At 39.2% G+C, this 19,767-nt stretch overlaps 2 protein-coding genes and 1 non-coding gene across 3 annotated transcripts; 1 reads left to right on the forward strand and 2 right to left on the reverse strand.

Annotated features, from left to right (window-relative positions):
- Positions 1-2,505: 2,505 nt before the first annotated feature.
- LOC149015710 (uncharacterized) lies at positions 2,506-3,219 on the reverse strand. Its single transcript, XM_089156578.1, has one exon. The coding sequence runs from the start codon at positions 3,217-3,219 to the stop codon at positions 2,506-2,508; it is 714 nt and encodes a 237-aa protein (XP_089012704.1).
- An 11,054-nt stretch (positions 3,220-14,273) lies between these two features.
- TRNAK-UUU (transfer RNA lysine (anticodon UUU)) lies at positions 14,274-14,346 on the reverse strand. Its single transcript has one exon. It is a non-coding gene; the product is annotated as a tRNA-Lys (tRNA).
- Positions 14,347-17,659: 3,313 nt separating this feature from the next.
- On the forward strand, positions 17,660-18,346 carry LOC149015712 (uncharacterized). Its single transcript, XM_089156579.1, has one exon. It carries the CDS (start codon positions 17,660-17,662, stop codon positions 18,344-18,346), a length of 687 nt encoding a protein of 228 aa, XP_089012705.1.
- Positions 18,347-19,767: the final 1,421 nt, after the last annotated feature.

The following is a 19,767-nucleotide window of genomic DNA, read 5'->3' on the forward strand; positions in this document are numbered from 1 at the left end:
ATGATGTGATTGGAATCATATCATAACGTGAATGCTTAGGTTGTGATTGTGAATTAGGGAATGCCCATTTGGGTGTTTCTGCCTTGGGACATCAGTGGAGGTGGTATGGGACACAATCTTATGATGCCCATTGGCACTTTTCATGATCACTGGATGTCATCCCTAGGATGTATAGAAGTGTTTGGTTAGAAAGCCCATCATATCACACCCTATTGGCGTGGGTATTGAGGCCGAGTGACCCGTGGCAACAATGGGGATTGTAGGCGCTCAAAATCTGTAGCCAACCTATGAGAGGACACAATCACATTGTGGGGGCCATCATAATAATCCTGGACTCATGGGCACTCAAGACCGGTAGACAACTTGTGAGAGGACATGGAAGCTTCTTGTTTATTATATTTGGATGACCAATAGGGTTAAGAATCCGTAGTCCGAGCTGGTTGGTGCCATAGGATACGATGACTCTAGGGGTAAGGATACCAAACCGATTGTGAGAGGCATGAGGGAAAGTATCTGACCCTAAGTTGATCTGACTCAGTAGATGACTTACACTAGACTAGGTATAACCCTGACACATGTTAGTACACATACCAATGGTGGAGTGAGAGAGTGGTGACCTAAATCCCAGCCATGGTGATAGTCCAAGAAGGATGCCTTGACCCAATAGCCACGGAGAACCCAATAAACGTCTCTTGTCGAGAGAGAGTGACTGAGACCACCCAAAGGAATATGATGTTCTATCTTAATGCATGTCCACCATTAGAGACTAGCATCTGTTAGAGTCAGTTGCATACATGTATATTGTCTTATATAATATTGCATCATGCTTTGTTCTTGAATTTGATTGTAATTGTTATTTGTACATGAACTACTCGCTGAGTTCTTTTATGCTCACCCTTTAGGTACAATGTTTGCTTTAGACTTTACTGCAGGTGTTAATGACGTCAGGACCTAAGAGTACAAGACCATGACAAGTGATCCGTAAAGTATACAAAGTGTTGGCGATCACGAATATCACAGTGAAGAATGTTCATGTGATGACTGCGCGTACCAGGATTAGTCTGATTCTAGAGTTGGAGTACCCAGTACTGGATTTGGAGATCTTTGAATATAGAATTACCTTTTTGATAAGGAAACATATTATGAGTAGTACTTAGAACAATTTCGAGACTTCTTATTTCATTCGATTGTAATACTCTAGTTGACTATTCTTCTGCACTTTTGACTATTTGTGTTTACTTCTACATACTCTTTTACTTTGATTATTTTGATATCATTTTCCACACTCAAATAGAATAGTGTTTTGAGACCCTTCTAAGATCCATTATTTGATTATTCTTTTAATGATATTAATACTATGATTATTTCTTGCTCATGATTGTACTATTGTATTATGTGGGAGGATGATTGTTGAGACTTGATCTTCAAAGCTATGGATCACAGCTATGGGTATTTCAGTTAGGGTACCAGCTGGGGGGAATGTGATACATATTCTCTCTCTAAAACTCCTTTTCTTCAGACCATTGCTTTTCCCCACAACAACCTATGCCTTTCCTTTCTTCTTCTTCTTTTTCCTCCTCTCTAGTGTGGCTCTCGGCTCCCTCTTAGCCTGAACACAGAAGAAGAGGGAATCCATATCTTGTGTGAAACTAACTCCTTAACTTGCAATTGGAGAAAACTTGAGAATAATTGGCTTAGTTCCCTTAAGAGGGTGATTAATGATCAAATGAAGAGGACATAAACTATCAATGAGCAAGCTGTAGAGGGAATTGGGGTTGCTTTGAAGTGCATGGATCTTTCAGTGGGTCATCAGATAGGCTTGACTTATATCTCTAACATGTTGAGAGCCTTTGATTCCTCATTGATTTCTTCTCCTAAGAGACATTCTTTCAAAAGAATTGGAATTTTACCATTCATTACCCCAAAATCCGTAAGTGCTCTAAAATTTTACTCTTAAAGTCTTACTAGAGCTATGCCAATACCAACCCCCTACTGGCAAAGGGGTGGTAGTATAGGGGTTCACACAAGGCAGAAACACACATGTAATGCAACACAAGTACAAACACGGTCCAACACAAGCAACCATTATCGGCATTTTACCCTTCATACCCAAATGATCATGCATCTGCCCATACTTATCATCACATCATTACTGTCGTGCTACGATCAGATCAGAGTTTCATATCATTTCACAAGAACCATTAGCATGATCAAATAATAATATGCATGTTGTTCACATAGATGTTGTAATCCAAATATCCCATCATATGGCGATGGGGGCTGATTTACAAGTATCATGTAGTACATTAATTAACTATTAAAAAGAACAACATTGGATAATATCTCATTCACCAATTAATGAACATATATACAGCCCTCTGCATTGGACATTTTGCCCTCATGCATAGTAGCACAACATATTATACAAGTATAGTTGGTGCAGATAAGTCAACCATCCAAGTCATTTGGTGTACTCTTTCTTTTTTTTTTTTGGTCAATAGATGTTCATTCAAAAGAGCGAGACGAAAACAAGGGGACTGAACAGGTCTCAGGCACCCAAGGAGGATAATTCCGCTCCATCCTGCTTGCAGCGGACAGAGCAACTTTTGCCAGGGAGTCAGCCAAGCTGTTAGGCTCCTTGGGAATGTGAACAAAGGTGATAGGCCTTACACAATCTGCTAATTTAAAAACATCCTGGACAATTCCCCAACTATCCAGTGGAGGAGGGGAGATCTTGTTCAAGGTGTTAACAAGACCAAGGCAGTCCGATTCCAGCTCTAGATCCATCCATCCTTTCGAGACACAATAAAGAAGGCTTTCCCTTACTGCTAAGGCTTCCCCTTGGAAAGCTGAATCAAACTCCATCGGATGGGCGACCGAAATCTTCACCCCTCTTGCATCGCTGATAATGAATCCAATTCCCCCTTTGCCTAATTTCAAAGCAGCATCTGTATTAATTTTTATTTTGTTTCCTCCAAGTGGGATCCAACTCTGCGAGGGCAAAGAGGGCGCTGGTGAGGCTGATTTCTGAGGTTTGCTGTCCATGAGCTCAAAAAAAGCTTTCTTTGCTTGTTGTGCTACTTCAATTGGCAACCATTTCCTTCTTTTGAAGATTGAGTCATTCATGGCTTTCCATAGATTCCAGCATATGAAAGAACAGAGGCCTTCAATTTCCTTCCTCCAATCTTTCGGTAAGTTTACAAACTCGCTCCACGCCATAATGAATTTATCCATTTGATTGTTAACAGATGGGGGAATGAAAGATAATTCAGCTGCGAACCATGTTGCTCTGGCAAAGGGGCATTCCAGAAGAATGTGTTCAGTTGTCTCTAACTTCTTCCCCACATCTGTTACATTTGGTGCTTATGTTTAATCCTTTTCTTGCCAAAGCTGAAGCTGTACTGAGTCCTTGAGCACAACACCTCCATAGGAACTCTCTAATTTTAGGAGATGTAGGACATTTATAATGTTGTACTCTTTCAGTCATGGTAAGCAACATATAAAGGTATGGTAAGGTTGCATGCCTCGCACTGTGATGGCTACTGAGTTCTCCACAGGTTCATATGTCCAAATTTGACTCCTGTTACCAAATTTAATTGACATAGTAATGCATCATCAGGTTTGGAAGTTAATGCTAGGATTCCAGGGTTATTTGGGTAGGGGTCCCACATTAGATGTGGCTAAGGTCTCTGAAACCATGCGATTTTCAGGTATGTTTGTATTCTATATCAGAGGGGGTTGGTTCAGGAACTTTAGCTTCCTAGCTAGCTAGAATCTTCACTTTGAATTTTTCATAACAGGGCTTTTTGCATTCTAGATCATTTAGATCATTTAGAGGCTGTCTTATTTGGACATGGCGTATTGGTCAGATTATACATTTCACACAAGTAGGCATTAGGGGTCTGGTTATAGGACGTGAGTTTCAAACCAGATTCTAAGGTTGATACCAATATTGGTGTATGTGAACTTTGATTGCATAGATAGCACCAATGATGTCTCCAAGCTGTGGATAGGAGGCTAACTTGAAGCCAAGTCTTAGGGTTGAGTTTAGGGTAGTCTGCTTTTCATTGGGAAGGGTGTAGGGTTCGGCCAAGTTAGGTCGAGGTCTAAGGAAATTGATGGAAATATTTTGTTTTAAGAGAACTGTAATTGCAGAATTTTCCAAGCTAGGGTTTGCTGTTTGTGTGTTATTGGGGGTTCTAGGCATAGAACAAAATTCCATCGAAACTTGCGAAATTTCCACCGAAATTTCCCATTTTGGAAAATGCGAAACGAAACTCATGGGGACCGAAAAAAATCCTCAGTTTCAATTTCGTCGAAACTTGTCGAAACCTCGAAACCTGTCGAAACTTGGTTCAACCCAATTGGACTAGTTGGTTCATAAGGAAAAAAGATTCCAAAATTTCGTGGGAACCTAGGAAATTCCGTGGAAACTTGGGAAATTTCGTGAAAATATGGGCAATTTTGTGGAAACTTGGAACTTTTTCCTGTAAATTTTGTAGTTTTTCCAAATTTTCAATTTTTTTGTTTATTTCATGTTTCCCCAAATACCCACGACAAATACTTCCTCTATCAGGATTTCCTTATCCAAAGTGCATATTCCCTCAGGTTGGTTATCTTAAGCATATTGATGACTAGACTCATAAAGTTACAGTTGTCGATTAACTTGACAACCATAGGCATAAAATTTCATTGGATGTCTAAGTTCGTTGCTTGGAGGAGAGGATGTTACAGGCATAGTACTACTTAGCTCACATGATGAATCCACTCTTGGCACTCCTCTTAACACTAAGTTGTATTTTTCTTTTATTGTCAACTATTTTGAAGTTATAAATTATATATTGAATGTTATGTGCTTAAGTAGTTAAGTTTATAATGTACTTTTTGGACAACTATTTTGATGTTATGTACATTGAATGACATATCTACATTCATTTTTCTTAGCAAAATACAACAAATGTATTCTTTATACTCTAATTAGTTTAAATACAGGATCCTACCCCAAAATACTCTCTAAAACATGTCGAAACTTGTATGAAAAAGTCATTGGTTTCCTCAAAATTTCCCAAGTTTCCACCTAAGTTTCCCATTTTCACCTGGTTGAAACTTGAGTTTCCCTCGAATTTTGTACCATGGTTCTAGGGTTACATATGTGGTGGTTCAAGAGTTTAATTAGGTTAGATTTAATTCTGATTTTGTTGTTCTGTGAATTCATACTTAATCCTAAGAGGTTACGGTTTCGAAAATTGTATTTCAATCGGTTGGATATACCAAGATGACATTATTTCAAAAGATATGCTTATTCATTAATTTATTTTAGGGATAATTATTGTTGCCCACTTGTACTTTGATTTTATTACTACTTTATCCTTTGTAGTTTTTAAAATTATTAATCCTTAACTTTCTCTACAATTACTAATGCCCCCTACCATTAAGCTTAGTTAGTTTACTGATGATGTGGCATCTATATTTTTTTTCAAAATCCCAAAAATAACCCTGCAATTATCTTTTTACTTAATTACTCTTTTGTCAAGTTATAAAACTACCCTTAATTAACTATGGGAAAAAATTAACTTTAAATTAACTTGTCTTTTTTAAAAGGAAACCTCCAAATAAAGGAAAGATGTGATTTTTCTTCTCTAAAAAGAAATCACCAAATATAGAAAAGATATAATTAAATAAAACTTAAAAATAAACTAAAATATTAAGAAATATCAAATTTAATTCAAAGTTTGAAAATCACCTAGTATATGCTGACCATTATGCATGTTACCAAATTTTCTATCAATTAGCATCTTATATACTAATTTGTTTGTAAAACTTCCATCATTGTAATTATGAAAAATTTAAATGGAATGTGAGAGTTTCGACAATCATAAGTATGTGGTCCCACCAAATCTAAAACTAATTCTAAAATATAAGATTTTAAGGATATAATTGACATTCAATATAGTTTCTATAAATGAGAGTTATGCCATATTTTTTACTTTTTAATTTTAATGAAAGCAAAATAGACATTTCATATTTGATGTTAACAGCCACTTAACACCGTTAGAAGTGAGGCGGACAATAGTAATTTTATAAAGAAGGAGGTTTGATTAGTAATAAAACCAAAGTATAAGGGGGCATTAGTAATTATCCCTTTATTTTATCTTGATGCATGAATATTTGTTCTCTCCCCGTCAACTTTAGTGGGTTAACTAATCTCACTCTAATGTACATTACATTCTGTATTTTAATTTTGCACAACTAGCATAAAACAAAGAACTAGAAACTAGGACTTGGTCAAGTCAGAGAAAATTTTCTATCATAAAACTATGAAAAGAAATTACAAAACAATCATCTGCAACTATGTGGTTGGAATCCACCAGTTAATAGTTAGGGAACGAAATTTCAAAATGTTCATCTCCAATGATCTTGTGAAAGTGCAATATAGAAAGCCATACTTCATATTCCCAACGGCAACGTGGAAACTTTTTTAGTACCTGTTGAAGATCCAACTTCAATTAAATGGCCAAAACATTGTTGACGTGAGTTACGAATACTATTAATTATCATTGCCAAGGATACTGACGGGTTCCAAGGATATTTGTCACATCCACTCAGCTGGTTACCTATCTGGCATATCCGAGTATGTGATCCACAGCCCAAGATCAGTATCGAGGAAATCAACCTCCCACATTTACAATAATATAATCAGGAGTAAAATTGAGTCAGTGTTAAACTACATTAAGTAGATATCGAGATAAGATTCAAAAGAATAACAATATAATTAGATTGCATAAAAATGATACTAATAGAATAATCAAAAGTAGAGTAGCGGAAAATCACTCTCCTTTAGTCGTATTAGTCGTAGTCCACAGAAATAGCGGAAATGCAGATCAAAACTAAAAAGAAAGATTGCAACCGATTCCAAAAATAAAAGGAATAGAAAAAAGGTAATCAAAACTAAACTAATGTTTCTTCAAGTCTGTAGAGAACACTTCTAAAAGTAAAGGTCTCTGTATCCAAATAACGCTATCCTAGCACTTGAGTTTGATTAATCCTAATACAATACTCTATCACCACAATGTTCTTCACCGTCGTAGTCACTGTAGCCAGCACCTTGTGTCACATCCTCCCAGTCGGTACCCTAATTGGCATACCCGAGAGTGTGATCCACAGCCCCGAAGATCAAGTATCGAGGAAATCATCCTCCCACATATTCAATAACATAATTATAAACAAGGAATAATCAAGGTTTAATATTATAAACAAGGTTCAAAATAAGAAATGAATAAACAATATAGTCAGAGTGCGGAAATGATACCAGACATCTGAAGATATCAAAAGAAGTAAAGTGAGGCGGAAACTCACTCCACAAATACAGCGGAACGTAGTATAAGTCTAAAAGGAATAACAACTAAATCAAAGGAACTAAGAAAGATAAACTAAACATAAGAGTCTTCTATTCTATAGATGACATCTTCAAAATAGTGGACTTCATCAATCCAACTGAGATGTTCCAATTCCACGTTGCCTTTAATCGTGGTACGAAACTTGATCAACTGAGGGATCATCAGAGTAATCTTGATTGTCGCCAACACCTTGCTTGTAGTACGCTTCATCGGCTTGCGCTTCAGTGTATGGTTCTTCATAGTAGTCAGTACCTGTATAATAGTCTAACAAAACAATGTACAAAAAGGAATGAGTTTCAAAGAAACTCGGTAAGGTAGTTAATCCATAACAACATAAATAACATGTGGCAGAATATAGCAAAATGCAATGCAGTATGAAAAAGATAATTTGTGTATGCATTTAAACTCTATGTATGCTGGTCTCTATTGGCAGACATGCTTTAAGTCATAGCACCATACTTCTTTGGGTAGGTCACGCGTACGGCTCCTGTTGGTAGTGGGTCCGGCATCCCTCTCGGACATTCCATGGTTGGGGGTTAAGTCATTTCTCTCTCACATCACCATTTGGTCTAAGTACTGGCGCATGTCAGGGTAAAGCCTAGCCCAATGCAAGTCATCTACTTAGTTACATCAACTCAGGTCCGCTCCCTTTCCTCCCCTCTCGAGATCCTTTCCGGTATCCTTTCCACTAGAGTCATGATAGTCCCGGACTACAGACTCATCAACCCTATTGGTTATCCACATATGGTAAACGGGAAGCTCTCATGTCCCCTCACGGATATAACTCACCGGTCTCGATCGCCCATGAGCCCAAGTCTAGCCATATGCAACCCTCCAATACATGGCCCCTACAATGTGATTCCCGTCCTCTCACGAGTTGGTTACCGGTCTTGAGTGCCCGTGAATCCCCATTGCTGCCAATGGGTCGTTTGGTCCCAATACCCTTCTGATTTGGGTCTGATATAACGGGGACATCCTAGCCAAACACTGCTAGATAGTCCTAGGTATGACAATCAATAATTCGGGAAAGCGTCGATGGGCAACCCCGGAAACATCCCATACTATTTTCGATAATGCCCAAGGACAGAAGTGTCAAAAGGACACCTCTCAATCCCAAATCATACCTAATCAGACACAATCTCAGATCAGACATGACATACACAATCAATAGTTCATCATATACACGAGAGTATACAGCCATGATCTAATCGTTAAACAATATAGTAATAAGCAATTCACATAAGCATACATAATAAAAAGAAAACATAAGCAAGTGCTACTGTTCACACAGTAGTAAATCAGAAATATAAAGTATAACAACAGTACGTAAACTTATAGTTTCATAAGGTAGAAACCAGAGAGTATGTGATCTATGTAATTAAAGAATAACTGTCCTTACCTTCTAACTCGTAAAGGAACTTAGGGAATCAAGTAAGACCTTGACTAAACCTAAGAAGAAAGTCTTAAACAAGTGTATACAACATGTTAGGAAAGATACATAGAAGGAAAGATATCAAATCAATCAAAACAGACCAAGAATAAGGTTGCTATACTCATTGGTCGATTGATTGGTCTACTGCCCCAGTCGACCAATGAGTCGACCAACAGAGACAGTGGCCTTCAAGAATCCGAATTTTTAGAAAAAGAAACCGAATTTGGTGGTTCAATAGGGTACCAAATAAGGGGGAAACTACAATGGCAGCATCTTAGTATATAGAGGACATCAAACCACCAACCAAATCAAGTTTCCAAGTCACAATTCAGGAACCAAAAAGTTAACCTAATTAGGTTACATCATGGAGCATGAAGAAAACATAGTATGATCAAGGATAAAGAATTAAAGGATGATAGGTTACAAATCTTGTAAGGAAAACACATTAATTGGCTATTAACAGGGTCAATAACATATATCCAAGAAGTTAGGGTTTCACCCTTTTTGGCTCCCATGAAAAGGTTAAGATCACAGGATGAAAGGGAAGTAAATTGTTGGCCAATAATAACAAGAAAAACATAGAAGATCAAATTTAGATTAACCTAAACATTGTCCATGAGGTTTCCCTCACATGGGAGGTTACCAAAAGGTTTCCAGAAAGAACATACAATGGTTAGGGTTTCAAGGGTTAATTCGGCTAGGGTTGAGATCATGACAATGATCATAAATCTTAAGGAATCGAATGAGATCTTGGAATAGATGGTTGTAAGAATGCAGCATCATCTTCCTGATCTCAACCAAGAACAGATCAAAGAAAAGAAAATCAGAGATCGAAGAAAAATAGAACATAAACATACCTTTGTTGTAGGAGGAAGGAGATCACTTGAGTCCTTGCGAGATATCAACCACGGATGCAAGGGAATTGATTAGAATGGAGTTCTAACTTGCTCCAGAGGCTTAGGAGGCAGATGAGGCGGAGTATTCCCGAGATTAAACTTAAATAGAGTAGCCACGACCTAATTTACAAAAACAAAATCAATTGGTCGATTGATTGGTCGACTGGTCCAGTCTACCAATCAGAACAGCAACTTCAAGACAGGGAATTGAAGGCTCAGATCAAGTCCAAACATCAAGGGGTTTTGCACACACCTAAAGTGACATACTTAGTAGGTAGAAATGCCTTTGAACCAATACAGAGAGCACTCCAAGTACATCAACTAATCCGATCTTCAACAGGGTGCAGTTTCCATAAATGGAACACTGACATCAACACTCAAGGATTTCAATCCAGCCACCAAGTCTTCTACTGAAATGGCCCAAAGCTGACTTCTTGCCTTACTTCGGGTTGCTGGACCTACAAACAACAGGGTTTCCGGGTCAAGGTTAGGGCTGGGTTTCACATTCTCCCCCCCTTAAAGAAATTTCATCCTCGAAATTGAAAACGTACCTGTGCTTCCAAAGAGGTGAGGAAACTTCTCCTTCATATCTTCTTCCTTCTCCCAAGAAGCTTCTTCAGGGGTATGGTTCTTCCAACGAATCTTTACCAAAGGGATGGTGCGATTCCGCAATTGCTTGTCCTTCTTATCCAAAATTTCGGCTGGCTCTTCATCGTAGGTGAGATCAGCATTAAGTCCTTCAGGTGCTTGCTGTAGAATGTGTTCCGAATTCTCTATCACCACGATGTTCTTCACCGTTGTAGTCACTGTAGCCAGCACCTTGGGTGTAGTATGAGTCATCCAAGGCAAACTCATATGCTGCTATAGTCGTCAACACTTGCAGATAGATCTAACAAAGATATTTGCAAAAAGGAGTGAGTTGAAAAGAACTCAGCAAGGCAGTTTATTCTATAATAACACAACGAAGTATGATAGCAAATCATAAAGGATGCAATATGATATGAAATAGACATGCATGTATGATTCTAACTCTATGTATGCTGGTCTCTATTGGCAAACATGCTTTAAGTCATAGCACCATACTCCTCTGGGTAGGTCTTAAATCACTCTCCCTCAACCATCTCGGTATCTTGGGTTCTCCAGTGGTAATTGGGTCCTGCATCCCTCTCGAACATTCCATGGATGGGATTTAGGCACCGCTTTCTCACATCACCATTGGTCTGAGTATTGGCGCATGTCAAGGTTAAACTTAGCCCAATGCAAGTCTTCTAATTAGTTATATCAACTCAGAGTTAGATACATTCATTCCTCACCTCTCACAATCATTTCTGGTATCCTTCTCACTAGAGTCAGCGTATCTTATGGCTACAACCAACTTGGACTACAGACTCATGAACCCTATTGATCATCCACAAATAGTAAATGAGAAGCTCTCATGTCCTCTCACGGGTTGGTTACTGGTCTTGAGCGCCCATGAGCCCAAGTCTACTACTGCAACCCTACCAATGAATGACCCCCACAATATGATTCATGTCCTCTCACGGGTTGGTTACAGGTCTTGAGCGCCCATAAACCCCCATTGCTGCCACGGGTTAGTCAGTCTCAATTAAGGGTGTAAATGGATTGGATAGTGGTAATACCATATTCGCATCCTATTATATTCGAACGGATTCGGATAATATCCTATTGGTTTTCGGATGGATTCAGTCGGATTCGGATGATAATCAGATAATTATTTTTTAAGTAGATTCTTCTAAATGGCCATGTATATAGATTGAATAGAGGTTTTCGACTACCTGTTGACATCATTACCATTTTATTTGTGAAGCTAGGTTTTAAATTTAAGAATTTAGCAACTCTGGTAGTTATTTTAGTAGAAAATCTATAAAAATAGTCACATATCTCAAGTAAAAAATTTATAAAATCAAGAAAAATAAATCCAAATGGTAACTTAATTGGATAATTTTATCGGACAGATAATAATCGGTAAGAAAGGGGTATACCATATCCGAATTCTATTAATAATCGGATGGATTCGGATACTACTAAACAGATGCGAATGCGAATTCGGGAGCGGATTTCGGTTATATCCATTTACACCACTAGTCTCAATACCCTTCTAAATCGACTCTGATATAACAGGGACATCCTAGCCAAACACTTCTAGACAAGACCTAGGTATGTCAACCAATCATCCGAGAAAGAGTCAAGGGGCACCATAGGAAATGTCCCATATCACTTCCACTGATGTCCAAAGACAGAAACATCAAAAGGACATTCCCCATTCCCAAATTATACTTAATCAATCACATTCCCAAATCAGTCATTCACGAACACAACTGATAATCCAATTCGTAGAAAGAAAATCATTCATTCATGATCAATTCAATAAAAGAATTACATAAACAAGACCTATTGTAGTTGAAGAAATTACAGCAGCAATCTAATTATAAGAAAGCTAAGACAATGCAAATCCGAATCATAAACAAGTAATCATGCACTTTATATAGGTTATTAGAGAATCAACCATCCTTGCCTTAAATAGCTTCGAAGAATTCCTGAGGAACAAAGAGGATAGGTCCAAGGTTAGCAAATAAACCCTAAACAAGCATAGTTCAATCATTAGGAACAAACCCTCGAAGATCGGAAGTCAAACGAATCAAGACAGACCAAGAAAACAACTACTATTAGCTTGGGCTCATTGGCTGGGTCGATTGATCCAGTCGATCCAATGAACAGTACGGAGCAAAAACTTGAATTTTCAACCGAAACTCAACTTCTGGGATTCAAAACACTCCAAAAATTAAAGGGAACCTTAAGAACAGTAGTCTAAGATTAACTAGCATAGTTTACACATCAACATTGATCGAAAGAATGGAATTCTAATTTAATCAAAAACTAGGTTTTCAGAGAAAACAGTCCGTGAATTCTACGAAGAGGTTAAGGAAAATGAGAATTCACTCTAGAAGAGTAACAACAGTAAATCATAGCTAGGAACTAACATAAGAATAAATCTAATATGCTTTAGAAATCAAAACAATAGAATGATCACACATTCATGAAGATTTCACAATATCTCTTCTTAAAATTATATTGTGTAGATCATAGAAGCATTGGAGTGAATGGAGATTCACTCACAACTACAGAGATTGAAGAAAAGGTGTTTGCAAGGTTACAAAACCATCTTCATAATCACAGAGATAAGAAGAAATCAATATGAGAGTAGATCAATGAATAGTATGAGCGATTACTAACCTTAATGAAGAATGATCGCCAAAAGACTAGAGAATTCCCAAAGGATCTTCCGCAACTCGAAGGAATAGGCTTAAGAGAGGCTACCCATGTACTCCATAGGCTTTAGAAACAAGTGTGGCTAAAAACCACGTAGTCTCATTAAATAGAGCATCAAAATCCTAAAAATCACAACTAAGCCCCTATCACTGTGGGTCGACCCAGGCTGACAACAAGCCCTGATCAGGGAATTGAAGCTTCAAACCTCAAGATTTTCAATGGGGCTTTTCCCAACCCAACAAATAACTCACATAGCATGGAGGAATGCCTTCAAACCATATCTAACTAGGCTTCAAGTCCAACCGAGCTCTTCTTCTCTAAGGTGCAATTTCTTCTCCAACTCTGACAAGGTTTCCAAGTATGGAGCTCCATCATCAATCTCCATGGTTTCTGGGTCAAACATCATGTTGAGATGGCCTATAATTGCCTTCTACCTTCACCTCGGGTCTTCGGACCTACAAACAAAAGGGTTCTCAAGTTAGGGTTAGGGCTGGATTTTACAATATTTGTATCCAACTTCAAATATGAAATAGCCAAAATACAATCGACTTGAGTTATGAATACTATTAGTTTACTATTGCCAAGGATACCAATTGGTTCCAAGGATATTTGTGGATAAATAGTTTGAAAATGATGGAGGTCGATGCAATGTTATCTAATCCAGTCTTTCCTTACGAAGTCTAGCGGAGCCCATACTTCTAATTACATTATTTTATTTCTCTTAACCTAGCAAATTATGTCCTATAAGGCAACAATTGAGAAATAGAGACACAAAGAAAATATCATATTAGAGCTTTGGGTCTTAAAGGATAATTATACAAAGGCATGACAGCAAAAATCCAGTAGAAGTTTCTTTAAAAACAATTAATCTTCTATTGCCGAGGATACCAATTGGTTCCAAGGATATTTGTGGATAAATAGTTTGAAAATGATGGAGGTCAATGCAATGTTGTCTAATCCAGTCTTTCTTACAGAAGTCTAGCGAGAGTCCATACTTCTAATTACATTATTTTATTTTTCTTAACCTAGCAAATTATGTCCTATAAGGCAACAATTGAAAAATAGTGATGCAAAGAAAATATCATATTAAAGCTCTGAGTCTTAAAGGATAATTATACAAAGGCATGACAGCAAAAATGCAGTAGAAGTTTCTTTAAAAACAATTAATCTACTAGGATACCAATTGGTTCCAAGGATATTTGTGGATAAATAACACATCAAACGTTCATGCGTCATTACAATAATTAGAAAATTATACGCCGTCTGTGGGAATCGAACCCACGACCACGTGGTTAAAAGCCACGCGCTCTACCAGCTGAGCTAAGATGGCTCGGATGTACATTTGGTTCTTATATTTTTAATTAGTTTATTTTATTAGATTCTGTAATCTTATGCAAACGCTCGTAACAATTGTTCTCGTTAGAAGAGTCCATTGCCAAAAATGACAGATATCGACAAGGTTATAACTAATAGAACTTTTCATTTCACAAAAAAATAATTAATTGAAGTGATATTAGAAGAATGATAAGACCTGTAATTATTGGAAACCTCGTTAATTCTTCCATCGAAGTCTTATACAAGGGAATTTCTTTGACGTGTTCATTTCCTCCAAGCCTTATCAGCTTATCCGAAGAATTTTTCTTGAAAACAACAAAATGAAGCATACGGTGGGTAAGAGCTAGAATCATCATCTTCACAGAGCTGACGACCGTCAGAAAAAGAAACTAAAACAGCAAAAATTGGCAATTAGATCAGCTCGAGAGAAAATTCCCACACAACCCAGAAGAGCTCAAGTGAGAGAGGAAGAGAGTATGAAAGGTTATGCCATCGCTCTTGTTTCTTGTGGTGCAATTCTTGCATCAGTTTTAGGGTTGTACCTATTGATTTTTCTTTGCAAGAGAAGTCCAAAGAAAGAAAAGAAAGAAATCAAGACTAACCAAAGCTGTCTTCCAAGTTCTGCTCATCTACCTGTCTATGGCAATGTTAAGCAAAGTCGGGGAACTAACAGTCGGAGCACCGAAGGTGCTGGCATGGTTCTTGTGGTGGATGCCAGTGCTTTAGCTACTGCTGATGTAGGAGGAGATGACGACGGTAGTTCGACTACTGACTGTGGAGGTGGTTATCATGGGGGTGGAGGAGGCGGTGGTCATAATGGTGATGGCGGTGGTGGTGGTGGCCGTCATGGTGGAACCGGTGGAGGCGGTTATCATGGTGGTGGTGATCACGGTGGAGGTGGCTATCACAGTGGTGGAGATCATGGCGGAGGATTCGATGGAGAACATATAGCCCGAGGGCCCCCCGAGACGAACATACACCCCCACTAGGGGCAGAGAAGTCATCTTAAGGAAATTCTGAGAATCCCTTATGGAGTAAAGCACATATCCACTCGGGAGATGAGTCTTCTGCAAGCTCGGGATAAACGGTGCTCTCTCAGGAGAGACATAGAAAAAACCCCTCGGGAGGAAGCATATTAGCCCCCTTGGGAGGAAGCATATTAACCCTTCGAGAAACATGTTCGGAATAAGCTTAAGAATCCCACTTGGACTAAGTCCAAGAGTGACGTTGAAGATGGCCAAGTCAAAAGAGTTAGTTACAGATAACTACCAAATAAGGCTATTTCGAGAATTGGGGAGATGAGTTAGCGGATAACGGCTCTATCTGGTCCGCCAAAGAAGGAGCCGTAACTCCGAAAATATTCCACTCACTCTTCAACTGACGATCCGAAACTCAAGGAAGTGCCGCCTCCAGGTAACTTCTATATAAACCCACATCCTACATGGAGAAAGGTACGAGATTCATTTGATCAATTATTCATTACGTTCTTGAGAACTCTCTCAAGAACTCTTATTGTTGCCTAGGCTGACTTGGGCGTTGGAGGTGGTTCCCCGGCCAAAACTTAGCCGGACCGTTCTTGTTTTCTTTGTGAGTGCAAGCATCTCAGCTATTCCAACTTGGCTGGGGAGCTCTTAAGGTAGTCATCTCAGTATCCGGCCCTCGAAGAAGTTCTAGACGCAACAAATTGGTGCCTTCTGTGGGAATCGTCATAGGAAGTCATGACGAGATGTACCTCTCATCAAGTGACAAGTTCCAATCAAATTCTCACTCGAGCCAGGGAAAGGAAGATAGAGAACGGACGTGTTGAAGAACAAATTCTCCCTTCTCTAGATCAACAAATTCCTATTCCAAAAGAAATTCGAGAAGGGATTCCAGAGAATCCCCCATCAACCATTCCAACTCCGTTTGGAGAAGGAGGTTCGAATCAACCTTCGATTCCAGCGACAGTGGCCGATTTGCAAAATATGCAAAGGGAAGTACAACAACAAATGTTGGAACTCCAAGGAATTGTTCGAGGCTTAGTCCATCAAGTCGTGGTACCATCTGGACCCCCTAGAAATTCACAAGAAGGACGAAGGCATGAAGTTATCCGACAGACTCGGGATAAGCAACGCCCGGTGAACGAAGAAAGGCGAAATCCCAGAATACCAAGACGAACAGCCGAACGAGTTGGAGAAAGATCTCAAGGAGTTCATATTGAAAAACCTCTTCCCCGAGGAGATCGGACGAGGGGAAGTGTTTCCAACCGTTTGGCTGGGCTTAGGCAAACTCAAGATTTTCCAAGGAGAGAACGCCGAAATGAAAGAGTTAGAGAACACGAAGGCGAAAGCCATGGAAGAGGTCATTCCAGATCTGATGACCAGAGAGGATCGGTTAGTCAGTATGGATTTTCTTATGGACCAACTTCCCAATATTTTGATCTTGGAAGTGTTTGGTCTCCGCAAGAACGTCAAGAGGCGCATGGTCTAGGGAGAAGATTAGATGCCATGGAAAAAAGGCTTGATGATCGGGACCTTGACGACGACTATGACGTGGTTGACAGAGAGCCCTTCTCAGAGGAAGTTATGAGAGCACCTCCTCCACCCAACTTTATCATGCCGACGTTCACTCCCTATGAAGGTAAGTCTAATCCTCATGAACATATTAGTTATTTCAAGTTTGTCATGGTTGTGATTGGCCAAGAGGATGAGTTATTATGCCGAACTTTCCCGGCCTCTCTCAAAGGTCAAGCGATAAAATGGTTTTCTAGCCTACGGCCAAGATCCATCCGAAACTTCCGGGAACTTGGGAGAAAATTCATTGCCCGATTCCGAAGTTGCATAGGGAGTAAGAAGACAGCAGATAGCCTCTTTGCCACTAGGAAAAAGCCGAATGAGTCCATTCGAGACTATCTTCTAAGATTCGATAAAGTGGCTATCAAGGTAGAAGAGTTGGATGATACGGTGGCATACAATGCACTATGGAGTGGAATAACCCAAAGACGCTTGCTAGAGATATTGCTTCAAGATAAGCCGAAGACTTATGGAGCTCTTCTTAAGAAATTCCAAAAGCAAGCAACAGTTGCAGAAGTTATCGAAGCCCGAGAAGAGTCCACGAGAGGGGTGAAGGAAAAGAAGAATTATGGAGAAAAATGTTAGAATTCAAACGCTTGAGCAAAAGATGACAAAAAAGGAGGTTGGAAAGAAAGACTTGCCAATGAGAACTTTACACCTCTCAATACTAAGAGGTTAGAAATCCTATTACAAATTCGAGATAAAGATCTTTTGAAATGGCTGGGCAAGCTTCGAGCCCAACCCGAAGACAGGAATATGACTAAGCATTGTTGCTTTCACAAGGACTACAGCCACCACACGGATGAGTGCAGAAATCTTAAGATTGAGATCGAGAAACTCATCCAAGGAGGGCATCTTGAAAAGTATCTTCAAAAGAAACGGCAAGATCAAGAGAAGTCCCCATCTAGATCAGCAAAAGACTCCAGATCCAAAAGTCCCGAGAGGGCAGATAAGAATCATGAGAAGAAACCCGACAATCGGGAATTCTCTTTCATCTATATTGTCTTAGGAAATCTGATTGAGGAATCCATTAAGAAGGCGAAGCAAAAAGCGCGGTTCGTAGGATCAATGCAGTTGCTAAGAAAACGAACTTCTCCTCACGACGATGCTATAGTTATCAAAGTGAAACTTGCAAATCGGGAAGTTCACCAAATTCTTGTGGACACGGGGTCTTCTGCTGACTTGCTATCGTATGAAACATTTAAGAAGTTGAAATTTGAAGATGAGATGATGACCCCATGTGGGACTCATTTATACGAATTTTCCGGGTCGTCTGCCATATCCAAAGGGACCATTCAACTGGATCTAAGGATCGGGACACCTCCTCGGGATGCCGTCGTCCAATCAACCTTCATGGTAGTTCGGGATTTATCGGCGTACAACGTCTTACTCGGGAGATCGACTCTTAACGCCTTAGGGGCTTTGGTTTCTCCAAAAATATGAAGTTGAAATTTCCAACAACAGCAGGAGTCAGGGAGTGCTCTTCTGATCAGCGACTCTCGAGACAATGCTATGTGAATTATCTCAAGAAAGTAAGAAGAACCGAGAGATCGGGCAATACAATGAGTATTGAAATTTGGGATGATCGGGATGAAGAAGCAATAATTGATCATGGCAATTGATTATTTTACTAAGTGGGTGGAAGCCGAACCTCTCTCATCCATTATTGAGAAACAAATGCAGAAGTTTTTTCAAGAAAGGATAATCTACAGATTTGGAATTCCAAAGATCCTTGTGACCGACAATGGAAAGCAATTTGTCGGAGCCGGCTTCAAGAATTTTTGTGAAAGATATCATATCGAGCATAGAACATCGTCTGTGGCGTATCCACAAAGCAATGGGTGTCACATCCCGCCCTAAATCCACCAAGGGGGTACCCTATCTGGATTATCCGGGGGAGTGAACCACGATCCCACCGATCAAGTTTAGGAACGATCATAGTCACTTAGCACAATAATATAATCAAAAGCAAGAACAATTCTTTGTATTCCAATAATTTAATAATAAAAGTCAATAAAGGATCTCAGAAGGATCACAAGAAACATTAGAGTATGGAAATTATACAATTAGGACAAATAGTCAAAGTGTGAAAAGGAAGGGGGAAACCCATCCTATAATATTAGCGGAAGGTAAATTGACTAAAATAAGGGTTACAACCGGTTCCCAACATGACAAAGGAGCAGATTAACTACGGTCTCAACAAATTAACTAAAAGGTTAAAAGGGGGAGTGAGACGATATCCCATCCCTAACACATAAGTGCAACACCGAACTGCTCTAGATAAGTCCCAATCTCGGACTACTAGTCTTTATCAACTTATTCACCGTAACCAGTATGGTACGAGTCATCAACTTGGTCTTCAGAGTGTTGATTGTCAAAGTCGACAGTAGAAGTACCAACAATAGAGTCTAACAAAGATGTTGCAAAAAGGAGTGAGTTCAAAAGAACTCAGCAAGGCAGTTATTCCATAAAACATAAGCCATATGATACAAACCATAACATGATGCAATATGATATCAAACACATGATGCAAGTATGATTCTAACTCTATGAATGCTAGTCTCTAAGGTAGACATGCTTTAAGTCATAGCACCATACTTCTTTAGAAAAGTCTCAGTCACTCAATCATCGGGGGGAATTGGGTCCTGCATCCCTCTCGGACAAATCCATGGTTGGGGTTTAGGTCACCGCTCTCTCACATCACCATTTGGTCTAAGTATTGGCGCATGTCACGGTAAAGCCTAGCCCAATGCAAGTCATCTACTTAGTCATATCATGTCAGATCCAGATACGTCCATTCCTACCATCCCGGGATCCTTTCCGGTATCCTTCACACTAGAGTCATGGATATTACCCACCAGACT

The sequence above is a fragment of the Hakea prostrata genome, chromosome 5 (genome assembly GCF_041222555.1).
Source record: "Hakea prostrata isolate BN-2017 chromosome 5, UWA_Hpros_2, whole genome shotgun sequence".
Lineage (NCBI taxonomy): Eukaryota > Viridiplantae > Streptophyta > Magnoliopsida > Proteales > Proteaceae > Hakea > Hakea prostrata.